We start from the raw sequence: 27530 nt of genomic DNA on the forward strand, positions 1-27530 counted from the left end.
AGCTCATTCTTCTGAACAGCTGCCTGATATCCCGACACATGGATGAACAACAATCTTAGGATTTTCTCTGTTGATGTGGCTTCCCTGCCCCCTTTTTTCTGGCCATCTATTAACAAAACTGAAATAAGTATTTTTGTAACTTACGTCTCTACGTACTTTTTTCTTGGTTCTGCGGGGAGAGTCCCAACCGAACTGAATTAAAGGGTATCTGTGGATTTTTTGTCTATTTCTAAAGCCACCGCCAGACTATTTTTCCCAAAAGATACCAGTCATCAACATTCCCACCAGCATCATATGGAACTGCCTGTTTCCCAGCAGCCGCGCCAGCACTGGGTATTATCACTTTGCGTGTACGAGAGTGAGAGCGCTAATGCTACCAAAGGTAATGTTGACTGGTTAGTTACTCAGCAGAAATGCCCACATAGCTCTCATTCCACAAAATAATACCAATCCAAGAGCATTCTGGACCCAAATGAGGACAGAGGATTGTCAGGAGGCAGGTTGTCCATCTACTGGGCCCTGAGATGCCTCCCTCCCAAGCCCCTCCCCATCCTCACAAGCACACTCCTGAGCCTACACTATCCTCACTTCTGAAATGGATTTCACACCCAGACGTAACAAAGATGCCTTTGTCACTAGGAAAGCAGGAGCGACTGTTGCCAGAACATTCTGGATTCTGTTCATTCAAATATCCTTGTGTGCGGAGGAGGAGAGTAGAGTTGGGGGGAGAACAGGATGCTTCCCACTCTGGGGCTGACCTTAGGGGTAGACGCTTTGGGCAGAGCTGGAGCAGCCCCAAATTCCCCATCCTTCGCTCGCTGGTTCATTCCACAAATATTTACTGAGCGCGTATGACGTGCCGGGCACTCCAGGAAGCACTTTACATTCATCACCTCATATAATTCATCCCCACAGCCTGATAAGAGAGGAAACACCATTAACCCCATTTTACAGAGGAGAAGACCACGGCTCAATGGGATAAAGCCAGGACCTAAGGTCACACAACTAATAAATAACACAAGAGCACAGAGAAGAGGCAACTGACTTCTAACCACCCACAGAACAGCCCAGGCCCCAGCTGCCATGTTGCTCTACCCGGGGTACCACAGCAGCCTCCTCCCTCTGCCTCCACCCTATCCCTCTTTAAGTCCATTCTCCACTGGCAGCCAAAGGGGTACTGAGAAAACTAAGGCAGATTCTGTCCCTCCTCCATCCAAAATTTCCAGGAGCCCCCACGTCACTCAAAGTGAAATACAAAATCCTGACAGTGGCCCACAAGGCCTTGCACAACCTGGCCACGGCCTCCTCACTCCCCCTGCTGCTCCTTGACTTCCCCTCCAAATCACTCTGTACCTGGCTCACTCTGCTCTCGCTACTCTGGCCTCTTTCCTGAAATATGTTCCTGCCCCAGGGCCTTTGCACTTGCTGCTCCCTGTGCCTGGAATGTTCTTCTCCCAAGACAGAAGTTAAGTCATTTTCCTCGGGTAACAATACCTAAAAGGGGCAGAGCCTGGATTTGAACTCAGGTTGTGTGGCCTTGCAGAAGACAAAATGTATCCAGCAGGGTCTGCCGGAAGAGAAAAGGATGCTGTGTGACTCTGGGCAGGCTGCTGAACCTTTTTAACCTCTGTTTCGTGTATAAAATAGGCAACATAGGCCACCTTCCCTATTGGGTTCCTGGGAAGCCATACTGCTTGAGACACGTCCACTGAGCACACCACCTCATACACATGGACCCTGCACCAGTACCTGGGGTCTTCCTCCCTGGACTTAATGCTCCCTCGCTGCCATGTGGCACAGGTGGGCCCCTGGCCACTCCCAAGTCTCAGTGACCCCTGTCAGGGACAGTCACATGACCCAGGGCATGTGTCAGAGCCCACTCCAGAACACTGGACGGATCCTCCCCAGACACCAGCCAAGCAATTCCCATTTTTGCTAAGGCAGTTTGAGCTGGGCCTCCCGTCACTTGCCACCAAGCACTGCTGGCAATCAGGTTCTGCTCTCCTCTGCAACAGCAATACTCTTATTGTTCTAGTTCTGGTTCTTGTTGTTATTCTCTCAAAACCGAGATGGAGGAGAATGGAGACAGGGGAGTGGGCACTGCTGGGCTGCCCATGCAGAGCCTGACAGGGGTGGTATCCAGGCCCTGCAGTCCAAGAGGAGCTTCCTTTCTGGGGTCTGCACCCCAGGACCTCCCAAAGGAGCATAAGCACAGATCAAGATTCGGGAAGTAGGGCAGACGAATGTGGGAATCTCCAGTTCAAGACCTGACATTGCAAAAAGGAAGAGCGACTGGTGGCAGGCAGGCCCCAGGAGGTGGAAACCGGGGTGAAGGAATCACCTTTTCTAGAGGAGAACCTCCTTCACCCCGTCTGCTCACCTCACAGGACCAGAGGGACACCCACACACTGGAACACTCATCTCAAGCCCAACTGCCTACAGGGACCCGACAAGTAAGGTGGTAGAGCTGGACGGTGTCCTTCATAATGGCAACGCAAGTGACATCCTCAGAAGAGCACATTTTTGCAAGTCGGACACATGTTTACTTATTAAACACATCTTTCTTCCAAAGAGAAATCTGCAGCATCCTACTTTTCTTAGAACACATGACCTTCTTTAGCTTTCGGTTTCCCGTTTGATAGAAACAAAGGTTAGAAGAAATATTCCATTGTCCTTTGAACTCTACATTTTTTTTAAAAATTTTTTTAAACCAGAAGGGCATGAGGATCCCTGGGTGGCTCAGTGGTTTAGCACCTGCCTTTGGCCCAGGGCATGATCCTGGAGTCCCCAGGATCAAGTCCCACATCAGGCTCCCTGTATGGAGCCTGCTTCTCTCTCTGCCTGTGTCTCTGCCTTTCTCTCTCTGTGTCTCTCATGAATGAATAAATAAAATATTTTAATAAATAAATAAATAAAATAAACCAGCAGGGCAAGCATAAAGATAAATGGCAACCACCATTTGGTTTCAATTTCAGGGACATCAGGGAAGAGTAGGGAGTGTGGCAAAGTGAAGATTACACTCCCTGTCTGAAGGGAACAGCTGCCATTCAGCTCCAGCCAAGCCCTCCCTATAGGAATATTAACTTGGTGTGGATAGATTTTTCTGATTAAAAAGCCAGAAATACAGATTCTTGTATGAAATATCTTTATTTTTTTTCAATGTTGGCATCTAACAAAAATCTTTCAAACACTGTCCAGGCCTAACAAAATTGACTTACGGGTCTGATGCGGCATGAGGATCTCCAGCTGCAAACCCAAGGTTCTATGGACCCATGGACCATGAATGAGATTAAGCAGCTCTGCTCTCATCACATCTGTGTCCTCAACAGCTAGCACAGGACCTGGGCCCACAGCAAGGACCTCCCCACCCCAATATACACACACACACATACACACACACCCCACTTATGGTCACTAAGGTCAGAGTCTGAGAGTGATCCCATGGAATCCTGTGGGCACGCAGGAGCCCTCGACTCATCTGAACACAACTTAAGCCTCCGCTATCCTCCAAGGTGTCTTAGCTGTTGGACAAAAGCAGAAGAATCATAGGACAGGAGCCAGGAAACCTGCATTCAAATTCCGTCTCAGCCACAAGCTCACCTGGTGAACCTGGGCCAAGTCAGGCTCAGAAAAGCTCTGGGACTCAGTTTCTCCTTCTGGAAAATGAGACGAATGAGTGAGATGATGTCTTGGTCTCTTCCAGCTCTTACAGTCTGATTCTAGAACTCTAGCTGCCAGTGACTTCTTTGGGTTAGCAAAAACCAAAAGGTTTGAACCAAGGCTTCTTCAGCCCTCAGTTACTGAATGGATGAGAGAACTGGCAGCTTGAACAAAGACGATGCACATGGTCTGCCACTTTGAAAAACTGGAAACCATGTAAGCTCTCAATCTAAGATGAATGTTTAAGTAATAATAATAATAGAAGCACCTGAGTGGCACAGTCAGTTAAGTGTCTGACTCTCGGTTTTGGCTCAGGTCGTGATCTCAAGGTCATGAAATCGAGCTCCGCGTCAGGCTCCACGCTCACCATGGAGTCTGCTTGGTATTCTCTCTCCCTCTCTCTCTGTCCCTCCTACTCATGCTCGCTCTCTCTCCTAAATAAATAAATATTTTTTAAAAAATAAAATAATAATAACTGCATTCACGTAATATTTCATGTTATATCAGTAGAATGACTAGAGTCTAGCTAATACACATGAAGCACCTACCTACCAGGTGCCGGGCAGTGTTATGCAAGCTTTACAGATGTTACCTCGTCTCATTCACCCGCTGACCAAGGAGGTGGCACTATTTCAGGAGAGAGGACACTGAGGCATGCACGGGTGAAGCAGATGGCCCTCGATGACACTGCCACTAAGCAGCCAGGATCCAATCTAGGCAGCGGGGAGCCCATGTTTCATTACAAAGTCCCCACATTTCGTTACAAAGCCATCAAAGACTCAGTAATGAAGATGTGTTGGTGCAAACTTGGGAGGAATCCCCCAGAAGGGCCCAGAGAAGAAAGACACCGTATGTGCAGTGGGGTTGCTCCCAGGCTAAAACAAATGCAAAGAATAAGGAGGAAATGTAACAAAAGGTGACACTGACTGTCTGGAAGGGTACTTATTTCCCAATGTGAGTGTGAGGGCAGCAAAGATGGCCAACACACGGCAAGCGTCCCTGGGAGCCAGCACCATGCCTGCTGAATCCTTTCTCCTCAGCAGCCAGGGGAGCGCAGCTTTGCCTGCCTGGATGGCGGTACCCCCGGCATCCACAGCAGGCCCAGATGCCCAACAGGTGCTCGATGAAATGTGTAGGAAGATACAAGCCTATCAGGTAGGAACAGCAATGTCCCCATTTTACTGCTAAGTAAACTGAGGCCCAAAAGTCAGCCACCCAAGATCACAGAGCTGGGAAGTGGTGGCCAAGGACAAGCATTGGCAGAGCGCCATGTTAGCAAAGAGTTTCTACTTGGCCACACAAGGGGTCAAAGTCACCAAAGGGACATGGTCTAGGTAGGACTAAACCCTGGAATGGGAATGGCAGGGGAGGGGGACCAGGTATAAAGGGCATTTTGGGGGAAATGGGTGAAATCTGAATATAGATGACAGATTGTATAAGTTACTATTGATGTTAACTTCCCTGATTTTGTTCACTATATTGTGGTTACATTAAGAGATTGTCTGTGTTTGTTCTTTTTTTTAAAGATTTTATTTATTTATTCATGAGAGACACAGATAGAGGCAGAAACACAAGCAGAGGGAGAAGCAGGCTCCATGCAGGAAGCCCAATGCGGGACTCGATCCCAGGACACCAGGATCATGACCTGAGCTGAAGGCAGGCGCTCAACCCACTGAGCCATCCAGGAGCCCCGAAAGTCCGTATTCTTTTTTTTTTTTTTTTTAAGATTTTATTTATTTATTCATGAGAGACAGAGAGGCAGAGACATAGGCAGAGGAAGAAGCAGGCTCCCCACAGGAAGCCCGACACGGAACTAGATCCCGGCTCTCCAGGATCATGCCCTGGGCCGAAGGAAGGCACCAAACCACTGAGCCACCCGGGGATCCCTGAATGTCTGTGTTCTTAAGAGATACATGCTGCATCACTTAGGGGCATCACGTCTGCAATTATTCTCAAATGGATCAAAGTCATAATAATTACAATCACGTACGTGTGTGCACGCACACATAGGCATCTATGCGGGAGAGGGGGAGACAGGTGAGAGGGGGAAAGAATGGGGAGAATTAAAAGCAAATGTAGCCAACAGCTAATGATTTGGTGAGTCTGTCAAAACAAAAAGTTACCCAGAAATTAACTTTAAAAAAAAATGTGTGAAAGTGCCCATAAATACAGCACACCAGGGTTTTGTGTCTGGTCCTCTGCACGTATGTAGAAATACATAATACATATCACCAGGTATACATACACACAAAATATTTTACCATACGTGGCTCCATAAAAGAGCGCTTGTAGCTGAATGGGCACGAGGGAATGTGCTTTTGACACATACCCCGCCACTGTATTTATTACCTTTGTGATCAAGGGGAAATAAATCTCCAAAACCACCCAGCAGCAGTCTGGCCAGCCGTCAGCTGGTGGCTGGGACCACACAGAGCTCCCTCTGCCCTCCTGGTGTGGTGAGGGCAGAAGGCCAAGGACACCAGTCTGCAGTCACTCCCCACCCTGGGGTCCGCGCTCCCCAAAGTCAAGGCCACTCATTGAGAAAGTAGCAGGAACTAGACTGTGCCTCATTCATCCCCTTTCCACTCATGCACTCCCTTGCCTGAAGCAAACACAGGTGGGGATTTATCCCCAGGCACAGTGGACAGGGGCCCTCAGCCCACACCCACCTTTGGTCATGTTAGGGAACATCAGACTGTCTTATTCCCAGGTCCCCAAAAGTCTGCATAAAAGTAGTTAGCAGTTACATAAACCTAGACAATTATGTCCTCTTATAGAAGAAAACATACACATGTATCCAGAGGAAGAGAAAATCTTTTCATTCAACAAATATTTAATGAGCACCTACTATGTGCCAGGCATTGTTCTTGGTGCCTGACAAAATGATTGGGACAGACAGAAGTGCTCTGTCCTCTTGGAGCTGACACTGGGGTGAGTGAGACAAACAATAAACAGTAAGTCAGCCAACCACCTAGTGTGTCAGGTGCTGGAGAACAATCTTGCAGGGAAGGGGAAGGAGATAGGAAGCGGTGAGGTGAGGCTTGACATCAAAGGACTTCCTGGGGAACAGGCCACAGTGAGCCACGGGGATACCAGGATACCGGGGAAGAGCACTGCAGATGGAACCAGGGAGAAGACCACAAGGCAGGAGAAAGGGCACGTGGGGCTGGTGGGGAGGCCGTGGGAGCAAAAGGAGATCCTGGAATTAGGTAGCGGCGATAATTGCACAAACTTTGCGAATTATACTCAAAACCACTGAATCACACACTTTGAAAGGGTGAGGTTTATGGTGCATGAATCATACCTCAATTAAGGGGAAAAAAAAAAACTCTATGAGAAAGAAGAAGAGAGACTAACAGAAGAGTAGACCACGGGACAGATGGTGCAGACTTTCGGGGCGTCCTGAGGATGTCGCTCCTACTCTGAGGGCTCGGAGCAGCGGCGCTCACTGGGCCCCTCCGGCTGTACGGGGAGGAGACTGGGGCAGGCCCGGTAGGGCAGGGCAGGCAACAGTCCTGGCCACTTCTCGGTCATGTGTCCTGGGGCAAGCCACTTCACCCTCAGTGCCTCAGTCTTCCTCACCTGTGAAGTGGATTTGAAAACTATGTTCTCCTCCCCAACCACGGGTCAGAGATGAAAACTGATATCACGCAGGAAGGTGTTGTCAAGGTGGCTAGGAGTCGGTAGAGGCAATGGCACTGCCAAACAGTTTTTAATCATGTAAATTAGTTTCCTCAACAGAAAACAGGGGGTGCCTTCCCCTCTCACAGGAAGCAGAGACCTATCATATATCAACAGTCCTCTCACCAGCGGCCACCCGCACAGCCTGTTTACACCCTGGCCATAAACAGGGACCCAAACTCCTCTTCGGGTGTGGTCAGCTCAGACACAGCACTCACATGGAGGCTGAGGCCCAGACAGGGGATGGAAATAGCCCTGGATCACATGGTAGCCTTCCCAGAAGGTCCGGGGATCTGCCTGGGGAGAGGAAGGTATGGTTCTCCCTTCTTCCTTCCTGGATGAGTGGCCACGCCAGAGGCAGGAGGTGGCTGCTGAGATCTTCGGAGGAGCTCCATGCAGCATGATTTTCAGATCATCAGTTAGACCATGCCACACCCCTGCTGAAAACCCTCCAGGGGCTCCTCACCCCACTAAGAATAAAACATAAAACGCTAAGCACCTGGGTGTCTCAGTGGTTGAGTGTCTGTCTTTGGGTCAGGGCATGATCCTGGGGTCCTGGGATCGAGTCCCACATTAGGCTCCCTACAAGGAACGTGCTTCTCCCTCTGCCTATGTCTCTGCCTCTCTCTGTGTGTCTCTCATGAATAAATAAAATCTTAAAAAAAAAAAAAAAAAAACCAAAGTGCTCACCATGCATGCGTCCCATACCACATCAACTTCATCTCCCCAACTCCGCTATCCTGGCCTCCTGCCATTCTTCAAACAAGCCAAGCATGGTCCTGCCTCAGGGCCTTTGCACATGCTACCCCCACCACCTGGAACACATTCCTCTCGACTTTCTCTACAGCTGGCTCCTTCTCAACCCCAGGACTCAGCTCAGATGTCACCTCTTCAAACAGGCCTTCCTTGACCACCCATCTCAAGTAGATGCCACCATCCCCATCACCAACATATCCTCATTTTATTTCCTTCTTGGTGCATGCACTCCCCAGCTGAGTAGACTTAAACAAGTCACTCAGTATCACTGGGCCTTAGTTGCCCCATCTGCAAAATCGACATAAGGACTGTTGCAAAGGTTCAAAGAGATAATCCATACAAAGCACTTAGCTCAGCACGTAGTAGGGCCTCAGTGAAGTTATCTTACATCTTGTTGCCACCTTCTCAAGTGATCTCTCTTTGTATTGTCTGAAGATTCCGCAAGGGTAGGGACCTTGTCCATCTCGTTCTGACCATGCGCCAGGACCCGGCCCAGTGTCCATTTGTTGAATGAATAAGTGAATCCATGAATGAAAGCGCCGACTGCCCATAGCCCAGCCTGGCCCTGGCCTTGCTACTGCAAGGAGCGAGCAGCTCCTTACAGGAGCCAGCCACTACCCGCCTGCAAGGGGGAAAATACAAGACCCCAGATCCTGGTGGCTCATGGCCACCTGCTTCCACCAGACTTTGGTGGCCCTCGGCCCGCCAGCCTGAAATAGCCTTGCCTCGGCTGGCCCAGACACAAGGGATCGTCTGTCAGTTCCACCCTGGGGAAGGAATCAGGCGGGTAAACACAGATTGAGTATCTGACCACAAGACAAAAGAGGGGCAAGCAGATTCCCCTCCTGGTCCTCATGGAGCCAAGAAAATAAAAATAAACTTAAAAATCTACACAGGGCTAAGAGGCTGGAAGACTTCCCTTCTTCCTCAGGGCTTCCTCTCAGATAACAGGAGAGCCTGCGGCAGGTACTGGGGTGGCCCTGACCTTGGCTCAGCGCTCCGCTCGGCAGCCTCTTCCCATGGACGACTGCACCTGCTCCTCGTGGCAATCCGGTCAGGGACCCCATCACCTCCATTCCGCAGACGGGGAGACCAGAGCTCTGGGAGGCAAAAGGGCTTACCCAAGGTCACACAGGGGCAGAGCTGGGATTCGAACCCAGGCCGCTTGGATTCTAGAATCCGTGCTCCCAACCATGAACCTGAGACATCCTGCTGCACGAAGCGCAACCATATCCTGCCACTCAGGTAAGCACATACACACAGCGATTCCTTATGTTTCTGCACATGCACATACATGCCCTGAAACGGTCTGAAAGCAGAGCCAGTGGTCAAAGGAGGTTTAGCCCAGTGGTTCGCAGCCAGGGGTTATTCTATCCCGAGGGACATGCGGAGACATTTTTTGACTATCAGAATTGAGGGAGGGGGTGCTAAGGTATCTAGTGGGTAGAGACCAAGGCTACTGTTAAACATCCCGCAATGCACAGGACAGCCCCCTACACCAGAGAGTGATCCCACCCCAATACTTCAGGAGTGCCATGGGTTGAAATATGGAAGGATTAGCCCCAGCCCAGCAGCTAGGGCTGAAATGTCCCCTGTGGAACCTCTTTGAGAGGTACCTTTGCGCCAGGCTAACACACAAACCCTGAGAGTGCCTCTCCCAGAACTCTGAGGATGGAACCCTGACTGGCCGCAGGGCCACCACCCTTGACCAGAGCTTATGTCCCTCTAGGGACCAGAACTTCTGCAGGGGGTCCCTCTAGGGTCTCACCTGCAAAACAAGGAGACTCAGAACCCCCCTTCCCCGCCAGCTTGCTCTCAAGTCCTGTGTCCCCAGAACTCTGGGGCAAGAACCAGCTCTGGCCCCACCCTGTGCCCAGGGAACAAGGCACACTGGTTTGAGGACCAGGCCACCCTGATTACCCGCCTCCTGCCGGGATTCTAGCCAGAGAGCTGGCGGCTGTTGGAAAAAAAGAAATCACAAAAATCGGACACGCTTAGTTCTTCTACAGCCAGGCATGACTCGCTTCAGATACAACTCTTGCAAAAGCAAGGAGTAGGGGGGTTGGGGGTGGGGGCTCTGTGAAGCAAAGAGGATGTGGGTTTCTAGATCCGAGGGAGTGGCCCAAGCTTGACAGGTCTTCTCATCAGGGGCCTTTGATAAAGAGGGACACCCTCTGAGAAAGGGATGCCCTGAAGTCTCCAAAGGCCTGGGACACCAACTCCATCCATCTCTTTTTTAAGCAACAGATAAATGGTTACGAAGGAAAACACCCAATAATAGTGAATGGGCGTCCGGGATGCTCATGTGAAGAACACGCTCATTCAAATGCATAGGATGTTGCACCTCAGTTGGGTCATCCTTCCCCGCAGGACAAGGGCCACATTTGCCCTGTTGACAGCTGCATTCTCCTGGCCTAGAATGCTGTTTAGATTCAACAGCAGGTGCTCCCAAGCTACCTGCACACTGAGAAAGGCAATCTAATTTCTTTTCGGATTTCCCTATGCATAGCTCTGTGTCTCCTGCACAAAAGATGCCCCCCACCCCAACTCGTGCTGACACTGAGGTTTTTATCATCAAAAGATTTTCCCTGACTTCCTAATGTCTGGCCCAATACAAAGTGGTCTGGCCCAGGCGCTCCAGAATCCTAAAGCTCTGATAATTTGAACCTTTGGGCTTAATTCTTGTCCACGTGGGCAGCCAGAGGTCGCACAAAGACAGTAAACTCTGGTCATGAGCACAGCATCATCTTGGGCAGTTCAGAAGAGCAGTAAAGATTGTGGGCTATGCAGCCATACTATCTGGGTTTCAATCCCAGCTCTTTTAGGCTGTGTGACCTTGCAAAACTGACTTGGCCTCTCTGTGCCTTGGTTTCATTTGTAAAATGGGAAGCAGGATACCTAGCACTTTTGAGCTGATACACCGAGAATGCTTTACACAGGGCTTGCAAACATTTAGTACTTTCTAAGTGTTAGCAAATTATTATTTAACACTGCTGTTACATTACGCTAATAATCATGTTGAAATACAGTTCTTTCTGTCAGAGTTTTGTAACATATATTCACATACGTACGTATAATTTTACATGAAAACAATATTACAAGTGAGGTTTCTGAGTACATTTTTTCCTTTATTATCTTCCTGCTTGCCTTTCTCCACAAGATATACATTCTTGTGTCCTTTTCCATAAGCTGCTATAATGTCATACATATGATGGACATGTGTATGTTATGATCACTGCTTATTTTTCCAAAGCAGAATTGTATTATATACACTTCTCAGCATCCTACCTTTTGCAACACACTGTCGTGAAAAAATCCCCAAAGTCACTTGGTAGGTCATTCTGTTTCAGAAACTGCAGAATTGGGGATCCCTGGGTGGCTCAGCGGTTTAGCGCCTGCCTATGGCCCAGGGGGTGATCCTGGAGTCCTGGGATCGAGTCCCACATCGGGCTCCCTGCTTGGAGCCTGTTTGTGTCTCTGCCTCTCTCTCTCTCTCTCTCTCTCTCTCTCTGTCTCTCATGAATAAATAAAATCTAAAAGAAAGAAAGAAATAAAGAAACTGCAGAATTTAAAATGCACCCCCCCCCCAACCTCTGGCATTTCTCTCTAGAAGTGAGACTAAGAGCAAAGACTCTTAAAAGGAAAAAAAAAAAAAAAACAGTGACAACACAAAACCACAGTTTCTTGTTTTGGCAAGCAGAGCTCCAATGAGAAGAGAAGCTCTGGTCTCCTAACCCCAAAAAAGCAGAACCACAGAAAGCATTCTGGGAGCTTTCTGCCGACACCCCCTGATCCTCAGGGACCCTGGTCCAGCCGATCGAGCAGACCTTGTGGGTACCTGGGAGTGACAGAGGTCTCTGCCCCCGGCCAAGGGGAGCCCTTTGGGGGCCTGCTGACCAACCCTCATCCAGGGGTCACTCTATCATCCACCCAGGCTCCCCTGTCTTCTCACCACTGCCTGGCTGGCACATCCATCATAGGATGCGTTAGCACCTGCCCCTGAGGTCTCCCCACTTGCAGGCAGGGATCCAAAATCAATCCAACCAAGGGGGAGGTGGGCCCAAGGTTCAATTAGCCTCCTCTATAAGTGGGGGGGTGGGGGAGAGGAGACCGTGAACCCCAAACAGACAACCTCCTCTGACCCCCAATGCTGCACATCCCTGGAAAAGCCACCATAGCATAGTGAGCACAAACTCTGTGCCTGGAACAGTTCTAACAGCCTGAATGAGCCTCACAACACCCCCTACGACACAGGTGCTATACTGTTCCCGTTCTACAGACGGTGCAACTGAGGCACTGAGCAGGCTGGCAACCAGAGCTCCACACTGAACTCTCACTTCATGAACAGACACTGAGCGCAGAGGAAGACCCTGGTAGCCTGCCACTTCCATCCCTTCTAGAATCCTGCCTGTTGTGCAGAAGACCGAACAGGAGCCGCAGAGGGGATAAGTAGCCAGAGGAAGCACAGGAAGAGGATCAGGGTCACCCAGACCTGGGTTCGAATCTCAGTTCTGCCACCTTGATAAACGATGGTCCAAGCCCTTTCTGAGCCAGAGACAGTCTGTGAGGTGGTGAGGACATGAGCTCTGGGGCGGGCGGCCTGGGGCCAGATCCTGGCACTGCTGTCTGCGTGAGCCAGGGCAGTCCGCTTAAACTACCTCCACCACAATTTCCTCATCTGTCAGCGGGGTGACAACACTCCCCTCCTAGGGATACTGGAAAGATCAAATAAGTTGATACATGCGAAGTGCCCAGTGCCCAGAACGGCGAGTAAGGAATCAGTGTCAGCTCTGACCCGCTAACGACTGTAACTGCTCTTATCACTGTGAACACTGCCCAAGAGCACACCGGAGCACCCAACACAGCCAGGGCTTCTCAGTGTTGAAATCCAAGGTTCTGAGTCAAAACCCAGGGCACTTTCTCCCACATTCTCTGTGGTATCCCCCGCGAAAGATCCAGTATCTCTGCAAGAGGGCTGTCCTTGCCTTCCTGTGACTCTTACATAAACACACATAAAACACAGCATCAGTCCCCCCCTTGGAGATGAGGAGGGATGAAACCAGTTCCTGAAGGCGGCAGAGGGGAAAGATGGGGAGATTCTGAAGGAACCACAGAGCCCCAGAACCGGAACAACAACAAAATAACAAACCACTGGTTCCGGAGTTTTAGACAGTCAAAAGGAAATTTACTCAGGGTCCTTGTCCTCCTTTCAGTGCTGACTCAGACCTCACTTCCTCCAGGCAGCCCTCCCTGACTACTCCTGCTCACTAAAAGCTAGACTCCTATAGCCCTAATCACCTGTATTATTTCATCATCATATAACAGAATAATTAATGATGATAACTCAAATTTATACGCCATACTACCTGCCAGGCACTGTTCTAAGTGCTTTATATACACATAACTAACTTATCCTCTTAAAAACCGTGCAAGACAAGATCTATAATCATCTCCTATTTTACAGATGAGGAAAGTGAGGCTCAGAAAGATTAAGCCACTTGCCTAAGGTCATACAGCCGAAAGACTCAACCCAAGGAGTCTAGCTCCAGAGCCCAGCCTCCTACTTGAATGTCTGTAAACATCCACTCTGCCACCATCAACTAGACTGTCCCCTCCTTGAGGGCAGGAACCTAGAGCTGGCCTTTCTGCACCTCCCACATTTCTCAGTCATTTCTACTGATAGCAGGACCCTAAAACTAGTGACACAGGAAGGCCAGGGCAGCCCTTGCAGACCCGCCTCTGCCCCATGGAATTAAAAGCTGGGAGGGATTACGGAGCATTCTTCCCTTACCAAGTATAAAGGCTCGGAGGAGAGAGTGGGAAGATAGAACAACCTGCAGGCTGCCAGCCTCGCTGCGTGGAAAGCCTTGGTAATTAGCAGTTCCTGAAGCTAAGCCCTGGGTTTTCAAAACTAAAAGGCCTTGGGTTGTTTAGGGGGCATTTCTGATGGAGCAAAACAAGAAAGGCCTCCTGTGGCTCACAAACAAGGTATGGCTGGTCAGGTTACACAATCAGTCTGTTTCTGGCACCAGCTTGGGGACACCCAGAAGGACAAGGCAGAAAAGAAGCCTGGATTCTCCTCCTCTTGGTTTACAGGAGGAGAAACTGAGGCCAGGGCAAGTAGTGTGACTGGTCCAAGAACCAGCTCATCTCGGACCTGACGGGTCAATCACAACAAAAAGTGATAAACTCAATAATATGGAAGTAGGGGAATCTTCTTTTCTCCCCCGCTTCTTTAATAATAAGAATGGTTGATTCCAATCAATTTCCATTATTCCAGCAACCTTCGACTCTTCGAGTGGACAATTTAAAACCACAGTTAACTCCACCACAATCTGTCTCTGTTCTGAAACGCACCACATTAGGTGTGGGCATGGGAGGAGAGGTGTATTTTCTTACCCATTAATATAAAAATTGGTTTGTCTTCTGAGGAACAGGGAGTGGTTCAGAAGGAGAAGTAAGGAGTTCCCTAGAATTTGACATTGCTCAGAGATATCAGAGCTGTCTACATCTTTGTATCTGAAACTGCCAGCTTCAAACTGAACAGATTCCTTTTCTTTTCGGGGTTTTTTGTTTTTTTTTTTTTTTTTTTTTGTAGTTGTTGTCTTTTGTTTTTTTAACTATGAGCGCGGCAGAGATGGGAAAGAAATGCCAACCCTGCCTTATTCTCACAGACCTTTCTAGAAGGGTCCTTTAGCCAAATGGTTTTCAATGCCCCCACGCAACTCCCCAGCCTCCCACACACACACACACACACACACACACCTCTTTTCAGAGAGAAGGGCTCTCTCCTCTCTGAGATGCAAGCAGGACCTCGCACAGCCTCCTCTGTACCTCTAAGCCAATGGGGACCCCAGAGGATGCCAGCGGTTCCCTCTGTCTCCCAGGAACTGGGAGCTGCAGAGCCTGGCTCTGGGGTCTCCAAAGGAACCACCACCGCCCCCACCAGCTCTTCCTGAACCGGATTAAAAGACTTCCTAGAGCCGAGAAGGGAGTAAATGAGGTCCCAGCAGGAGGCACGGAGATTAAAGCCCTCAGAGTCTCCTAACTTCCAGCGAGGCTTGGCTGCAGGCCCACCCCCTCCGCCCCTGGCCACTTTTCTCACTTCCTAGGAGAGTGGGGAAGTGGCCCCTTCCTCCCTCTCACAGGGAGAATTTTTAAAAAGGAAAAGAAGAAGAAAAAAAAAAGAAAGAAAACACACACGCACGGCACAGGAGTTTAGAGCACCGGCAGGGGCTGCCCTGGTTCGAAGAGCCGGTATCCCCAATTCACCAGCTGCGTGATTCCGGGCCAGTTACTCAATCTCCCTGGCGCTAAACTCTCTCATCTAAAAAAAATGGGGTAAATACCCGTGTTTACCCCATTCATGGGTGTTCATGGGCGCTTGGAGGGCTGGAGGCGCCCGCACGGACAGCGCTCGACTGTGACTTCGCAGGGTGACGCCTTGGTCTTGGCGCTCAGGGCTGGGGGTGGAACCTGGGCCGCCAAGTCGTGAGTTCGAAACCCGCTCTCCCCGAGCTGCCCCGAAACACGGCGTCCCGGGGAAGGGACGCGGGCCCTCCCCGGGGTTCGCTGGAGGTCCGGGCGCTCCGGGCCCCGGGGGGTCGAGTCTGGCCTGGGGGGGGCGCTCCGGGTGCCCGCGGGCCGGCCGGGAGGAGCAGCCGGCGGCGCCCAGGTGCCGAGGAGACCCCGGGGAGCCCGAGCTGCCGCCGCCTGGGTCCCGGAGCCCCGGCCTCAAGGAGGCAACTAATTTTAAAACTATTCGAAAGGCGGGGAGGGGGGAGAAAAAGACAAAAGGGCAGCGCGCGGCGGGGCGCGGGAGTGCGGGAGACCCCTCGGCGCGGCGGGCGGGAGGCGACGGCCCGGCGCGCGGCAGCGGGGTCGCGCCCCCCGGGACCCCCGGGACCCCCGGGACCCCCGCGGCCCCCCGCGACCCCCCGCGCCCCGCGCCCCGCCGAGACCGCGCCGCAGGCAGTGCTGGCCCCGCCGACACTCACCGACTGCAGGAAGCGCAAGGTGCCCACGTAGTCCCGCTCGGTGCCCAGGATCTCGTTGAGGACGCACAGGCGGAGGCGCAGCTGGCGCTCCGAGTCCCGGGCGGCCGCGCAGGGGCCGGAGCCGGGCGCAGCGGCGCCGGGGCCCCGGGGGTCGGCAGGGGCGGCGTCCGCAGCGCCGTGGCCGCCGGGGTCGCCGCCGCCGGGGGCCTCCATCCTGGCGCGGCCGCGCCGCCCGCTCCTTCCCCGCGCGAAGGTCGCGCCGAGCGGCGGCTCAGGCGTCCCGGAGCCCCATCCCGGACGGGGCGCGCCGGCGGGCCGGGCTCAGCGGCGGGCCCGGCGCCTGGCGCGGCGGGCGGGAGGCACTGGGAGCGGGCGGCCCGCGCCGGGGGCGGAGGCAGCGCGCGGAGGCCGGCCCAGGGCGGGAGGGGGCGGGAGGGGCGGCCCTCGGGGCTCCCAGACGGCGGGCCCCGCCGCCGCCGCCGCCGCCGCCGCCGCCGCCCCCGCCGCCCAGGGAGCGTCTGCCAAGTGCCACGCCGCGCTCCGGCCGCACAGGCGCTCCGCGCGCTCCCCGGGCCCCCTGAGCCGCGCGCGGCGCTCGGCGGCTACGTCGGAAGCTCGGAGCGGCCGCAGCCCGGGAGGGGGCGCCCGGGATGGAGCCCTCCGGCGGGGCCGCCGCGCACGCCCGGGACCCCGAGGCGCCGCGCACGCCGCCGCCCGCGCGCCCACCCCGCGCCCCGACGCCTGGCCCCCTCCCCGCCGCGGGCTGCGCCGCCCCCGCCCCCCGCGCGCCCACCCCGCGCCGCCCGCGCTCGCAGGTCCCGCCGCCGCCGCCCCGGCCAGACCCTGGGCCACGACCTTGGGAAGGGAGGCGCGCGTCTCTCTGTCCTTCCCTCGCTCGCCCCTTCCTTCCCTTCTTTCGGAACTTCTTTGCCCCCAGGAGACGACCCTGCCTCTTCCACCTTTCCCGGAGGAAACTATTATCTGCTCTCGAGTTCCTTATCGAATAGCAGCTGCTCCCCCACCCCCACCCCCACCCCGGGATAAGGCCTTGGGAAACCGGCCGCTAGTCCGGGCTGCTCCGTGTGACCTTGATCGGCAGCGGAACCGCTGGACAAATGCCCCCACCTGCCTCCCAGGAAGGTGTGCAGAGGTGCTGAGCTCTGGGGCCCAGAGCAAGCGGCTCAGGTGCGAATCCCATCTCCCTCACTTGCTAGTGGGTGACCTTGGGCTTGTGTCCTTGCCTCAAGAGCCTTGGTGTTCTCATCAACACAATGGGAATAGTATTGCTGCCTAGCTCATAGGGTCCTGCACAGGGTTGTGTGTTGGAAGAGCGCCCAGTACCTAGAAAATTCTCCGTGTTTGTCCTTTATTATTATTATTCATGTGTGAACTGCCCCTCTTGGCCTGATCCCATTTTCCAGTCTGCTCACAAAATCCCCAACCTTGCCCTGTTCACCCACCAGGGGCTGTACTGTCGCTGCAGTGGATTAGCTGATTCACATAATATGCCCCTCTAGACTGTAATCATCCTTTAGGCAGGAACACGATTGCTTATTTATCTTCTGTTCCAAACACCCAAAACCATTCTTATCCTGGTCTCCGTAAATACTGCAAGTGCCTCAGGACACAGGGAGAGAGGGGAGTGGCTTCAGCCCTCTAGGAAATGTGTTTGGGACAGTGGGACAAGGTGGCACCTGATCTGGGCCTTGAGTGAGTGCAGTTTTTCTGGGCAGGTGGTAAAGGTGTGAGGTAGGTGAGTCTGCCAGGTGTAGGTAGTAGAGTCAGTTATGTCCAAAAGATACACAGGTCTCTGAGTAGCTCTGCTGTGTGACCTTAGAGTAGTCACAGCACCTCTCTGAGCCTCAGATGTCTCCTCTTTAACTGTCTAACAAGAAGAGAACATAGTGGGAACATGATGGCTGTCGTATGAAACTGGTTTGGGTTCATACCCCAGCTCCAAATCTAACTGGCTGGATGACCTTGGCTATAACACCTCACCTCTCTGAGCCTCAGTTCCCTCATCTGTAAAATGGGAGTCTTTGTGAGAGATTAAAAGAAAAAAAATGTACGTAAAGCAGGGTTTCTCAACCACAGGGCTATAGACATTTAGAGCCAGAGAAGTCTTAGTTGTGGAAGGCCATCCCGTGCATTACAGCCATTTCACGGGTATGCTGCACCCACCAGATGCCAGTAGCACTCTCCCCCGCCCCAGTTGTGACAACCAACAATGTCACCATGCCAAATGTCCCCTGAGAGACAGAAGCACCACCAGTTGAGAAGCGCTGATAAAAAGCTCCTGACACCGATGGCTGGCACATGGTAGATGCTCAACAAATGTTAGTCCCCTCCCAGCTGTGACGATGGGCTTCAGCTTCAGATGTCTGTCTCAGGCGCACATGCACAGATCCCATGCCTCATCCAAGAATTGGTCCACGCTGCCAAAAGGACTGTCTTCACTTGTGGGTGGAGCCCACCCCTGGCCCATCTCCAGCTCTTCTATATTCTATCTGATTCCTCTGGGAGGTTTCATCCCCACTTAAATATGATACAACTTTTAATAAATTACTTAAGCTCTCTGCACCTCCTTTCCCTCTTCTGTGAACTGTGGACAATAGCCGTACCTACGTCATAAGGTGGTTAATACATGGAAAGCGCTTGGGGAAAAAAAAAGAAAGAAAGCGCTTGGAGCAGATAGTAAGCATTCTGGAAGTGAAGGCTTTTATTTGCATTGTGTGCGGAATCCACACAGATTCATTTGGCTACAAGGAGAAGAAAAATGGGCTACTGGTGGGTTCGAATGTAAGGATATCATTTATTTAACAAGAAGTCCAAAGGATATTGGTTCATCTGGCTGACTGAGGTTCACGATGTCATCAAGGACCAAGGTACTTCACCCCTGCTATCCTCATCATGGTGACTTGCCACCCCAGCTTTGGGGCCTCAGAGTCCCAAGACGGCTATTACAACAGCAGCATCACCTGCCAACACAAGTCCAAGGCAGGCTTTCTCTTAGACTTTCACAGGCCAGGCTTACCCCTGGACCAAGAGCATAAATGTCACTATCAGTTTACAATAACCCTGCTTCGTCTCCTGGGACGTGGCTGCCTGAACAACGTGGGGTCCTCTTCAAGACAGAAGCGTCTGCCACAAGCACCTGCTCTGTGCTGGGTGTTGGGAGGTGCTAGGACTAAAGAACTGAAAAAGACCGAAGATGTTGAGGCCCTCAAGGAGCCGACATCATTCTAGCAGGGGTGGGGCAGACAATAATGAATGAAACCTAGCAAGACAACAAGTCTTGTCGTTCATTCAACGAGTGTTTGTGGAAGGCCTACTACGGCCCAGACTGGGATACAGCAGTCACACGGCAACTTAGGTGCCTGCCCTCGTGATGCTTCTAGTCCAGACCAGGAGGAGAAGGAAAATAATCAAGTTAATAATCAATCAATAAACAAATGAGATCTTTTCAGCTTCTCCAGAGTGGGTCAGTGTCACCTCCAGGCCTCTGCCTCAGGTCACTGCCTACCCCAGGTCTTATGACTCAGCCAGGGAGCTCCGCACTGGTGTGATCAATGGGGACTCCCTTGGTCCAGTGCCTGGCTGCCGTCCAGCTAATGCTGGCACAGAGCGATTCACTGAACCAAACATGACCAAGCAACCACAACCCGGGAGAGATTTATTTTCCCAGCCCTGTTTTGGCCTTGACCTCTCCCTACCTTCTTCGCCATCACCTCCACCCACACCCTCCAGGATCTCCAGTGGGGAGCCGTTAGAACCAGTATGTCTCCAGGGTAGAGCCTAAAATAGGCTATAGCTGGGAAACATTCACCAAAAGAACAGAGCGAGAGAGAAAAAAAAAAAAATCTTTCAGTTGAGAGTGGAGGAGGAGGGGGAGCAATGATAATGATAGGGAAATTCTCTTCTAACAATTTCAGAGTTTCTATTGCCATGTACTTCGCCAATAGTGGGAAATACCATTTCGTTTCTGCTGCATATGTATCACAGGTACAGAGAAGAAGTTAGTGCTGCCTGGAAACATCAGACAGTTCCTTATTCCCTGACGAGCCTCTCAGATTCTGCAGGCTCAGGATTTGGAGGCTGCCTTCTCAAGCTCTGCTCAAAAGAAAAAAATAACGATTAAGCAAGCAAAAACAAGGGGTGGTTTCTGTCCATCCCAAGTTGAACAAACCGATGAGAAATGAATTAAGGACTGCCCAGGACTGCAATATTTCCCAAATGCAAATGAGTTCTCAGTAAGTCAGGCCAGCTGCCCAGAAAGTCTTTTCCCCATTCTGAGCACCAAGAGCAGCTTTCTGAGAGGAAGAGAGGCATCTCCACCCTTAGCATTGGCCAGAACAGCTGGACACCGAACGCAATGCGGGACATGCCGGCCAGGGTTCACTTCTTCAGACCAAAATATTTCCTCCCATCTAGTCCTAGGTGAGCCACCCTTGACTGTCCAAGTCAAAACTTCCCCCAAAGGAAGCCTTGCTGTTAGAAGCAGATCTCTCCAGAGGATTCTGGATCAAGGTCTGATTTGAACATAATGGATATCAGATTAAGTCAGGGCTCCAGGGCTTTGCCAAATCATATTCCTGCCAGGAAGCATTGGAAACATAGCCTGGAGGAAACCAAGAAGGAAATGCTTAGAACCCTTGGTTTGAGTCCCAGCTCTGCCACTGATAGACATGCTTTCAATTTTCCCAGCCTTTGGACATTGTTGTGGCCCTAGGGACCAGCTGCCTGGGTTCAAATCCCGGCCCCACCAACTTCCTAACTGTGTAGCTTTGTGCCAGTTACTTAGTCTCTCTGGGCTTTGATGTGTCTATTTGTAAAAATAGGATCAATAAGAGTTCCTACCTCAAAGGGTTATATGGATTAAAATACTTCATAGATCCAAAGTGCTTAGAATGCTGCTGCCCAACACTCAATTCAGTGTTAGCTATTAGAACTGGGTGAGGCCGCGATGTTTGGTGGTGTGGCAGCCTTCTTGACAGCATGAGGATGGTCACTGCTAACCAATTGAAGATGACAAAATAGCAGAGGGAAAGAATCTGGATCTTTGATGTCATGGAGCCCCGGAATTAACCAACTATCGATCTGCTTTCCTTCTGGACTTATTATATTAAAAGATGATAAAATGTCCTTATTTAAGCCACATGAGTCATGCTTCCTTTATTTGCAACAAAAGGAATCCTGATATGCCCTCCACTTAGATGAACTGATTCCTCTACTGAAAGGAAGACCAGGGCTGCCTGGGTGGCTCAGTCGGTTGAGTGACTCTTGATTTCTGTCAGGTCCTGATCTCAGGGTCATGGGATCGAGCATGGTGCTTAGGTTTCTCTCCCTGTGCCCCTCACCCCATTCATGCATGTTTGTTCTCGCCTTCTAAAATAAATAAATAAATAAATGGGGGGGGGGGGGACGCCTGGGTGGCTCAGTGGTTGAGCGTCTGCCTTTGGCTCAGGGCATGATCCTGGAGTCCTGGGATCGAGTCCTGCATCGGGCTCCCTGCATGAAGCCTGCTTCTCCTCTCTCTGCCTGTGTCTCTGCCTTTCTCTCTCATGAATAAATAAATAAAATCTTAAAAAAAAAAAAAAAAAAAAAGGAAGGAAGACCAAACACCCAGTTTCCATGGGACAATCCCATCTTGTGCCTGTTGTCCCAAAATAATTATTAGTAACGTCCCGCTTTGGATGATTATGATCACCCTATCTTTGAAGTACGTGTTGTGCTCTTTCCAGTTCTCTCTTAAAATGCAGATGCCCCAGCAGGGTCCTGCTCTCTACCACAGTGTTTTCCAAGTACAGCAAAGACCTAAGGATTCTAACACGAAGGCTGGAGTAGGGGTAAAATTTAAGGGAAAAAAAGGTTCAGGGGATGTCTGACTGGCCTAGTCAGTAGATCATGCAACTCTTGATCTTTGGCTTGTGATTTCAAGCCCCATACTGGGTGTCTCAGTTAAAAATAAAATATTTAGGGTACCTGGGTAGCTCAGTGAGTTAAGCTCCCAACTCTTGATTTCAGCTCAGGTCTTGATTTCAGGGTCATGCTTTCAAGCCCCCCATTGGGCTCCATGCCCAGCGTGGACCCTATTTTTAAAAATTATAAAATAATTTTAAAAATAAAATCTTTTTTAAATTTTTCAGAAAAAAAGTCAGTGCATAAAAGGTAAATTATACAACTTCGTCAAGACCCGAGATTGACCTGGTTGGTGTATCTTGAAATTCTGTAGCCAGGGATGCCAGATGGTTTCAACAGACATACTGGACACACATTTATATGTCTGGGGTTTTTTTTTTTTCCTTTTTCAGTTTATTTCCTGGCCTGAAAGCTCAAAAATAGGGCTGCCCAGTCCGAATCCAGACACCTGGCAATCCCAGTGGCAACTTTTATGGAAAGCTGACGGTTTCCGCTTTAGCCAGCAGAAACACAAACAGCCACACCCTCTCCAAATGCCATTTATGCTGCAGCCTGCCTTCCAAATTTCCTGGGCAAATTCCATTCCTGGAGTCTTGCTGAAAGGAGGGAAGTTCCAATGCCAACTGTTACCATTTCACACCGTGTCCCAGGCACTAGTCAGATTTGGCAGCAAATTCTCACAAGTGCGCTTCATAATTATTACTACATTATCATCCCATTTTATCGATGAGAAACTCGAGGCTCAGAAAGAAACCCAATCAAGGTCACTGTATTGGTTGAGATGGAGACAGCCACTGTGATGAGACCCTAATAGTAATAAATTTTTCTAAATAGAGCTTATTTCTCTCTCATATGATAATCCAGGCATAAAGAACCCAAAGCCGGTATGGAGACCTCATGGCTCCTTCCAACTTGGGACTCCACTATCCCTGACATGAGGTGTTCACTGAGTGCTCCACGATGGTTTTTCTGGCACCACATCTCAACCAGCAGAAAGAGAAAGAGGGACGGTGAAGGGAATGCTTGGTCCTTTTAAGACCGTAAACTGGAAGTTTCACACATCACTGGCACTTCCATCCGATTGGCCAGAGCTTGGCCTTTCAGGTGTGTCTGACCCTAAATCCTCAACAAGCCATCTCTCAGGTGATTCCCTCAGGACTGTGAGAATCTCATTTCCATTGACACAGAATGGCACCAAGGACACCTAAATATTAATTGAATGCACGAATGAATACCTCCAGTACTCTCTTTGGTTTCCAGGTTGAGAGAAACCTCACTGTGACGCCTGGCACTGTTCCCAGGCAGTGAGAACAGTGAATGAAGCAGGCAAGGGTCCTTGCCCTCCTGGAACTGACAGCCTAGTGGCAGGAGAGGCGAGGAATAAGGACCCCAAGAAGTCAACCACAATGTCTGCCAGGTGTAAAGGCTATGGGGAAACAGAGAGAGGGGACACAGCAGGGAGTGCTGGGCCAGCACAGCCCCAGAAGGTGAGAGAAAGGAGGTGACATTTTAGCAAAGGAGTGAAAGAGGTAAGGGAGTAGGTCCCATATGTGTTCCAAGCAGAGGAGACAGCAGGTGCCAGGACTTGGAGACAGGAAGAGCCAGGAGTGGAGAAAGCAAGGGGCAGGCAATGTAGCTAGCTATAGGAGATGGGCTAAGGCTAGACTGGGAGGCTGGATGGATGAGCTGTGTAGGTAAGGTTGTGAGAATGCTGGCTTTTTCTCCATGGCAGGTTCTGAGCAGAGGAGACATAGGATCTAACAGGATCCCCCTGATTGCTCTATGGGAGGAGACAGCAAGGGGGGAAGATCAGAAGCAGTGAGACCTGTGAGGAGGATACTGCACCAGTCCAAGCAGGAGACGTGGATGGTTTGCACCAGGTTGAAACTAGGAGAGAGAGGGATAATTGGTCTGTTCTGGTTATATCCTGCAGGATTTGTTGAAGTGCTGGGAGTGACAGAGTTAAACACGACTCCAAGGTTTTTGGCCTTGGATGGGGTTGGAATTGACCAGCATGGGGAAGACTGTGGGAGGAGCAGGTTTGGGGGAGAAGGTGGAGAAGTTGGCTTTGGCAGTGTTAAATACCAAAGCCAGTAGCCAAGTGTTGAGTGGGCAGTCAGATTCACAAGCCCAGGGTTCAGGGGGAGGCCAGCCTGGAGATAAGAATGCAGACATGGTCAGGACATAATGATAATTAAAGCCACGGGATTGGGCAAGATCATCCAGGGAGGGCATGCGGTGGGAGAGAAGAGACAAGGATGGAAGACCGGGCCACATTGACGTTCAGAGCGAGGGCAGCCAGCAAGTGGACACCAGAGCAGAACTGGAGAGAGTCCAGTGTCCCTGGCTTCCTTAAGAAGACCAGACACATGATGGAATCTCCCATGACCTCGTTTCCTGTCTCAGTTCAGTCATTTCCTTCATGGCTCCAAACCTCAGTTTCCCCATCTCTTAAGTGGGGACGTTAAGAATCCTGCTCTGTGGGCTCTCCAAGGGAATGCAAGGACGCCATGAGACTTTACGGACCCCAAAATGCTTGAAAACATGAAGAGCCCTGCACAAATGAAAGGGATTTCTTCATCTACTGCCCAATTTAAGATACTCAGAAACATGAAACCAAAGCAAAAAAAAGGAAGAAAAAAAAAAAAAAAAACCTTTCACCAATTCAGAGAAAACTAAAGAGAGGTGATGACAGAGAAAGAATTACATATAGCTCCACGCAACAAAATGCATGAATTTTTGAAACATCATGTTGAGCCAACAAAGCCGGATAGAAAAGAGCACATGAAGTACGACTCCATTTATCTGGTTCTCAAAAGCAAACAATGTTAAGCCGATGTTAAACCAGCTCTCAGAGGCCCACACTTGGAGGAGAAAGCTGTAAAGAAAAGAGCACAGCGCTTACCATGCAAGTCAGGGCACTGGTTTCCTCCCAGGGTTGGGGAGGAGGGGTCTGGGATCCCCATGAGCCGCACAGGGGCTTCAGGGGGCTGGCCGCATTAGATTTCTTATCCCCAGTGTTTGACTTGCATTCAATTGATGTAAGATAGATTCTTGCAGTCCTCAGTATTGTTTTTCAGTAGTTAAGTGAATGGATGATTTCACAAAGATTCACTTTATAATAATGTATTATGAGTCATTTTTATGTCTTATGCCCTTTTCTCTATGTGTTCTCTACTTCCCAGCTTAAAAATGTATTGAAAGCCTTAAAAATACGGATGCCTGGGTGGCTCAGTGGTTGAGCCTCTACCTTTGGCTCAGGGCATCCTTGCATGGATCCTGCTTCTCCTCCCTCTGCCTGTGTCTCTGCCTCTTTCTCTGTGTCTCTCATGAATAAATAAATAAAAGAAAAGAAAAGAAAAAAGGAAGCCTTAAAAATAAATATACACACCTACATCCATACACTTTGACCAAGTTATTCTCATTCAAGGACTCTAAAGGATGAAACAATCACACACTAAGACAAACTTTGATGCACAAAGATGTTCACTGCAGTGATACTTAGCACCATATTGGAACAGACCAAAATTCTAATTGCATTAGGCTGTTTTCACAATTAGGAAATTAGTTAGCCATCTAAAAATCTGCTATCAGGAGTGCCAGGTGGCTCAATCAGAGGTTAAGCATCCAACTCTTGATCTCAGCTCAGGTCTTGATCTCAGGGTCGTGAGTTCAAGCCCATGATGGACTCCTATGTCCCTTAAAAAAAAAAAAATCTGCTACCAAAGAGTGTTCAATGGAATAAGAAAATGCTCACAGCACATGGATAAATGGGTAGAAAAAGAGCAGAATATAAATTACGTGCAGACTGTGATGTCAGCATTGTCAATATATATTACATAATCGTACAAAGAAGACAGGAAGGAAATATATAAAAATGACAAGAGTAGATACATCTGGGCAGTGGAATTGTGGGTATTTGTTTTTTTCTATACACTTAGATTTCTCAAATTTTCTACAGTGGAAGCATATTACATTCATTCTTTAATATATCGCTTTCCCCCACCTCCTCTTAATTTGGACCTCAGATGCAAAAAGTAGTTAATCATGCTCCTCAGGCCATGGAACCATCAGCAGCATGTGAGTGTGGCCTCTATTCTGTTTTATTTTCCCTTACTTTTGCCTTCACCCCCCCTCCTATGTCCCTCTCCCCCACGGACACCCACTTGGATATATTTGAAGTATGTTCCTTCTATCCATCTGCCATATGTCTGTTTGGATACATGTGTATCCAAATAGACATAGTGAAAAAGATATAAAGAGATCAAGATAAAGTGTCATTTTATGATTATTTTTAAATTTCTACATAAATGGCTTAAAGCTGTGCTTCCGATGCTATCTTACCTTTTTCACTCCACATCATGTTTTGGAGATGGCTCCCTCCCTGTTGCCGTTTGTAAATATAACTCACCAATTCCAACTGCTGCTTAGTATTCACTGTGTGAGCACATCACCCGGGTACAGACTGCTTTGCCGGTTTCCTCCTGGTCCAGGACACACTGGAGGACTACATTTCCCAGTGCCCCCTGCAGGTGGGTGGAGCCACAGAAGGGAGCTTTGGCCCAGGGATGCCTGCAGATCAAGTGTGCATCGCCTCCACCCTGGTGAAGAAATCTCTCCGTGTCCTCCCTTCCCTGTTTATTTCCCTTAAACTGATTGGGATGACAACCCCAGAGTGACCTTGGAAGCCATAGGTTGAAGGTGGCAGGGCGACCCTCAGCCTGGGTCTGAGTGCCTGCATGGAGGGGAGCCAGACCACTGACCAGTGACATTCACTTCAGATTATTATATGAACAAAAAATAAAACTTCCACTGGGTCTGAGACTTCACATAGTTTAGGGTCTGTTTATTACAGCGGCTAAAATTAACCCTAACCAATAAAACCGTAGTCTGCTTATCCGTGTCTTCCTGCTAGACATGATTACCCGAAATCTTTGAAGCAACGCTATGATGAACATATTTCCATTTGCATCTGTGAGCAAGGTTTTTTACATTGTCTACCAGAAATGGAATTGTTGGGTTGGGCTAGAGGTATTTTGCTTACCTGCCCAAAGCAATGGCAGAGGCATCCAGCTTTGAAGGCAGTGACAGCAGAACCTTTGGCATTCCCAGTTAGAATGTCTGTGCTCTGTGGGGTCCTCGCTGGAGTCATCCCATAGAATAGTTTTGGCATTGTTCTTGGGGGGCATGATCCCTAAGACGGGCTTCCAGGGCACCCTTGAGATTCTGTGAGCCCCCCCAGAGCCGGTAATAAAATTACTAAAGTGAGTTCTATTGTTTATAACTTCAAATCCCTGATTTATGCTAGACCAGGAGTTGGCAAACTTCTATAAAGGGCCAGATAGTATATATTTTAATCTTTAAGGCTTATATGGTCTCTGTTGCAATTATTCAATTCTGCTCTTGTTGCCCTGACACAGATAATATGTAAATGATAGGTGTGGCTGTTGCCAATAAAACTTAATACATAAAAACAATAGCCTGAGGGTCACCATTTGCCAATCCCTGAGCTAGATA

The 27530-nt window shown here is 50.1% G+C and overlaps 1 protein-coding gene and 1 long non-coding RNA gene across 2 annotated transcripts in view; both read right to left on the reverse strand.

Moving 5' to 3' along the window:
• PREX1 (phosphatidylinositol-3,4,5-trisphosphate dependent Rac exchange factor 1) overlaps positions 1-16307 on the reverse strand; it is a 178523-nt gene extending 162216 nt beyond the window's left edge. Inside the window, exon 1 of the mRNA XM_077873497.1 lies at positions 16095-16307. Coding sequence (XP_077729623.1) covers positions 16095-16307 — 213 coding nt within the window. The remainder of the gene's footprint in view (positions 1-16094) is intronic.
• Positions 16308-18815: 2508 nt separating this feature from the next.
• LOC144298484 (uncharacterized) lies at positions 18816-26497 on the reverse strand. The gene is made up of 4 exons (XR_013365423.1): positions 26358-26497; positions 22077-22183; positions 20067-20204; positions 18816-19072 (listed from the first exon to the last, which is right to left on the reverse strand). It is a non-coding gene; the product is annotated as an uncharacterized LOC144298484 (long non-coding RNA).
• Between the last annotated feature and the right edge of the window lie 1033 nt (positions 26498-27530).

This window comes from Canis aureus, chromosome 26, assembly GCF_053574225.1.
Source record: "Canis aureus isolate CA01 chromosome 26, VMU_Caureus_v.1.0, whole genome shotgun sequence".
Taxonomy (NCBI): domain Eukaryota; kingdom Metazoa; phylum Chordata; class Mammalia; order Carnivora; family Canidae; genus Canis; species Canis aureus.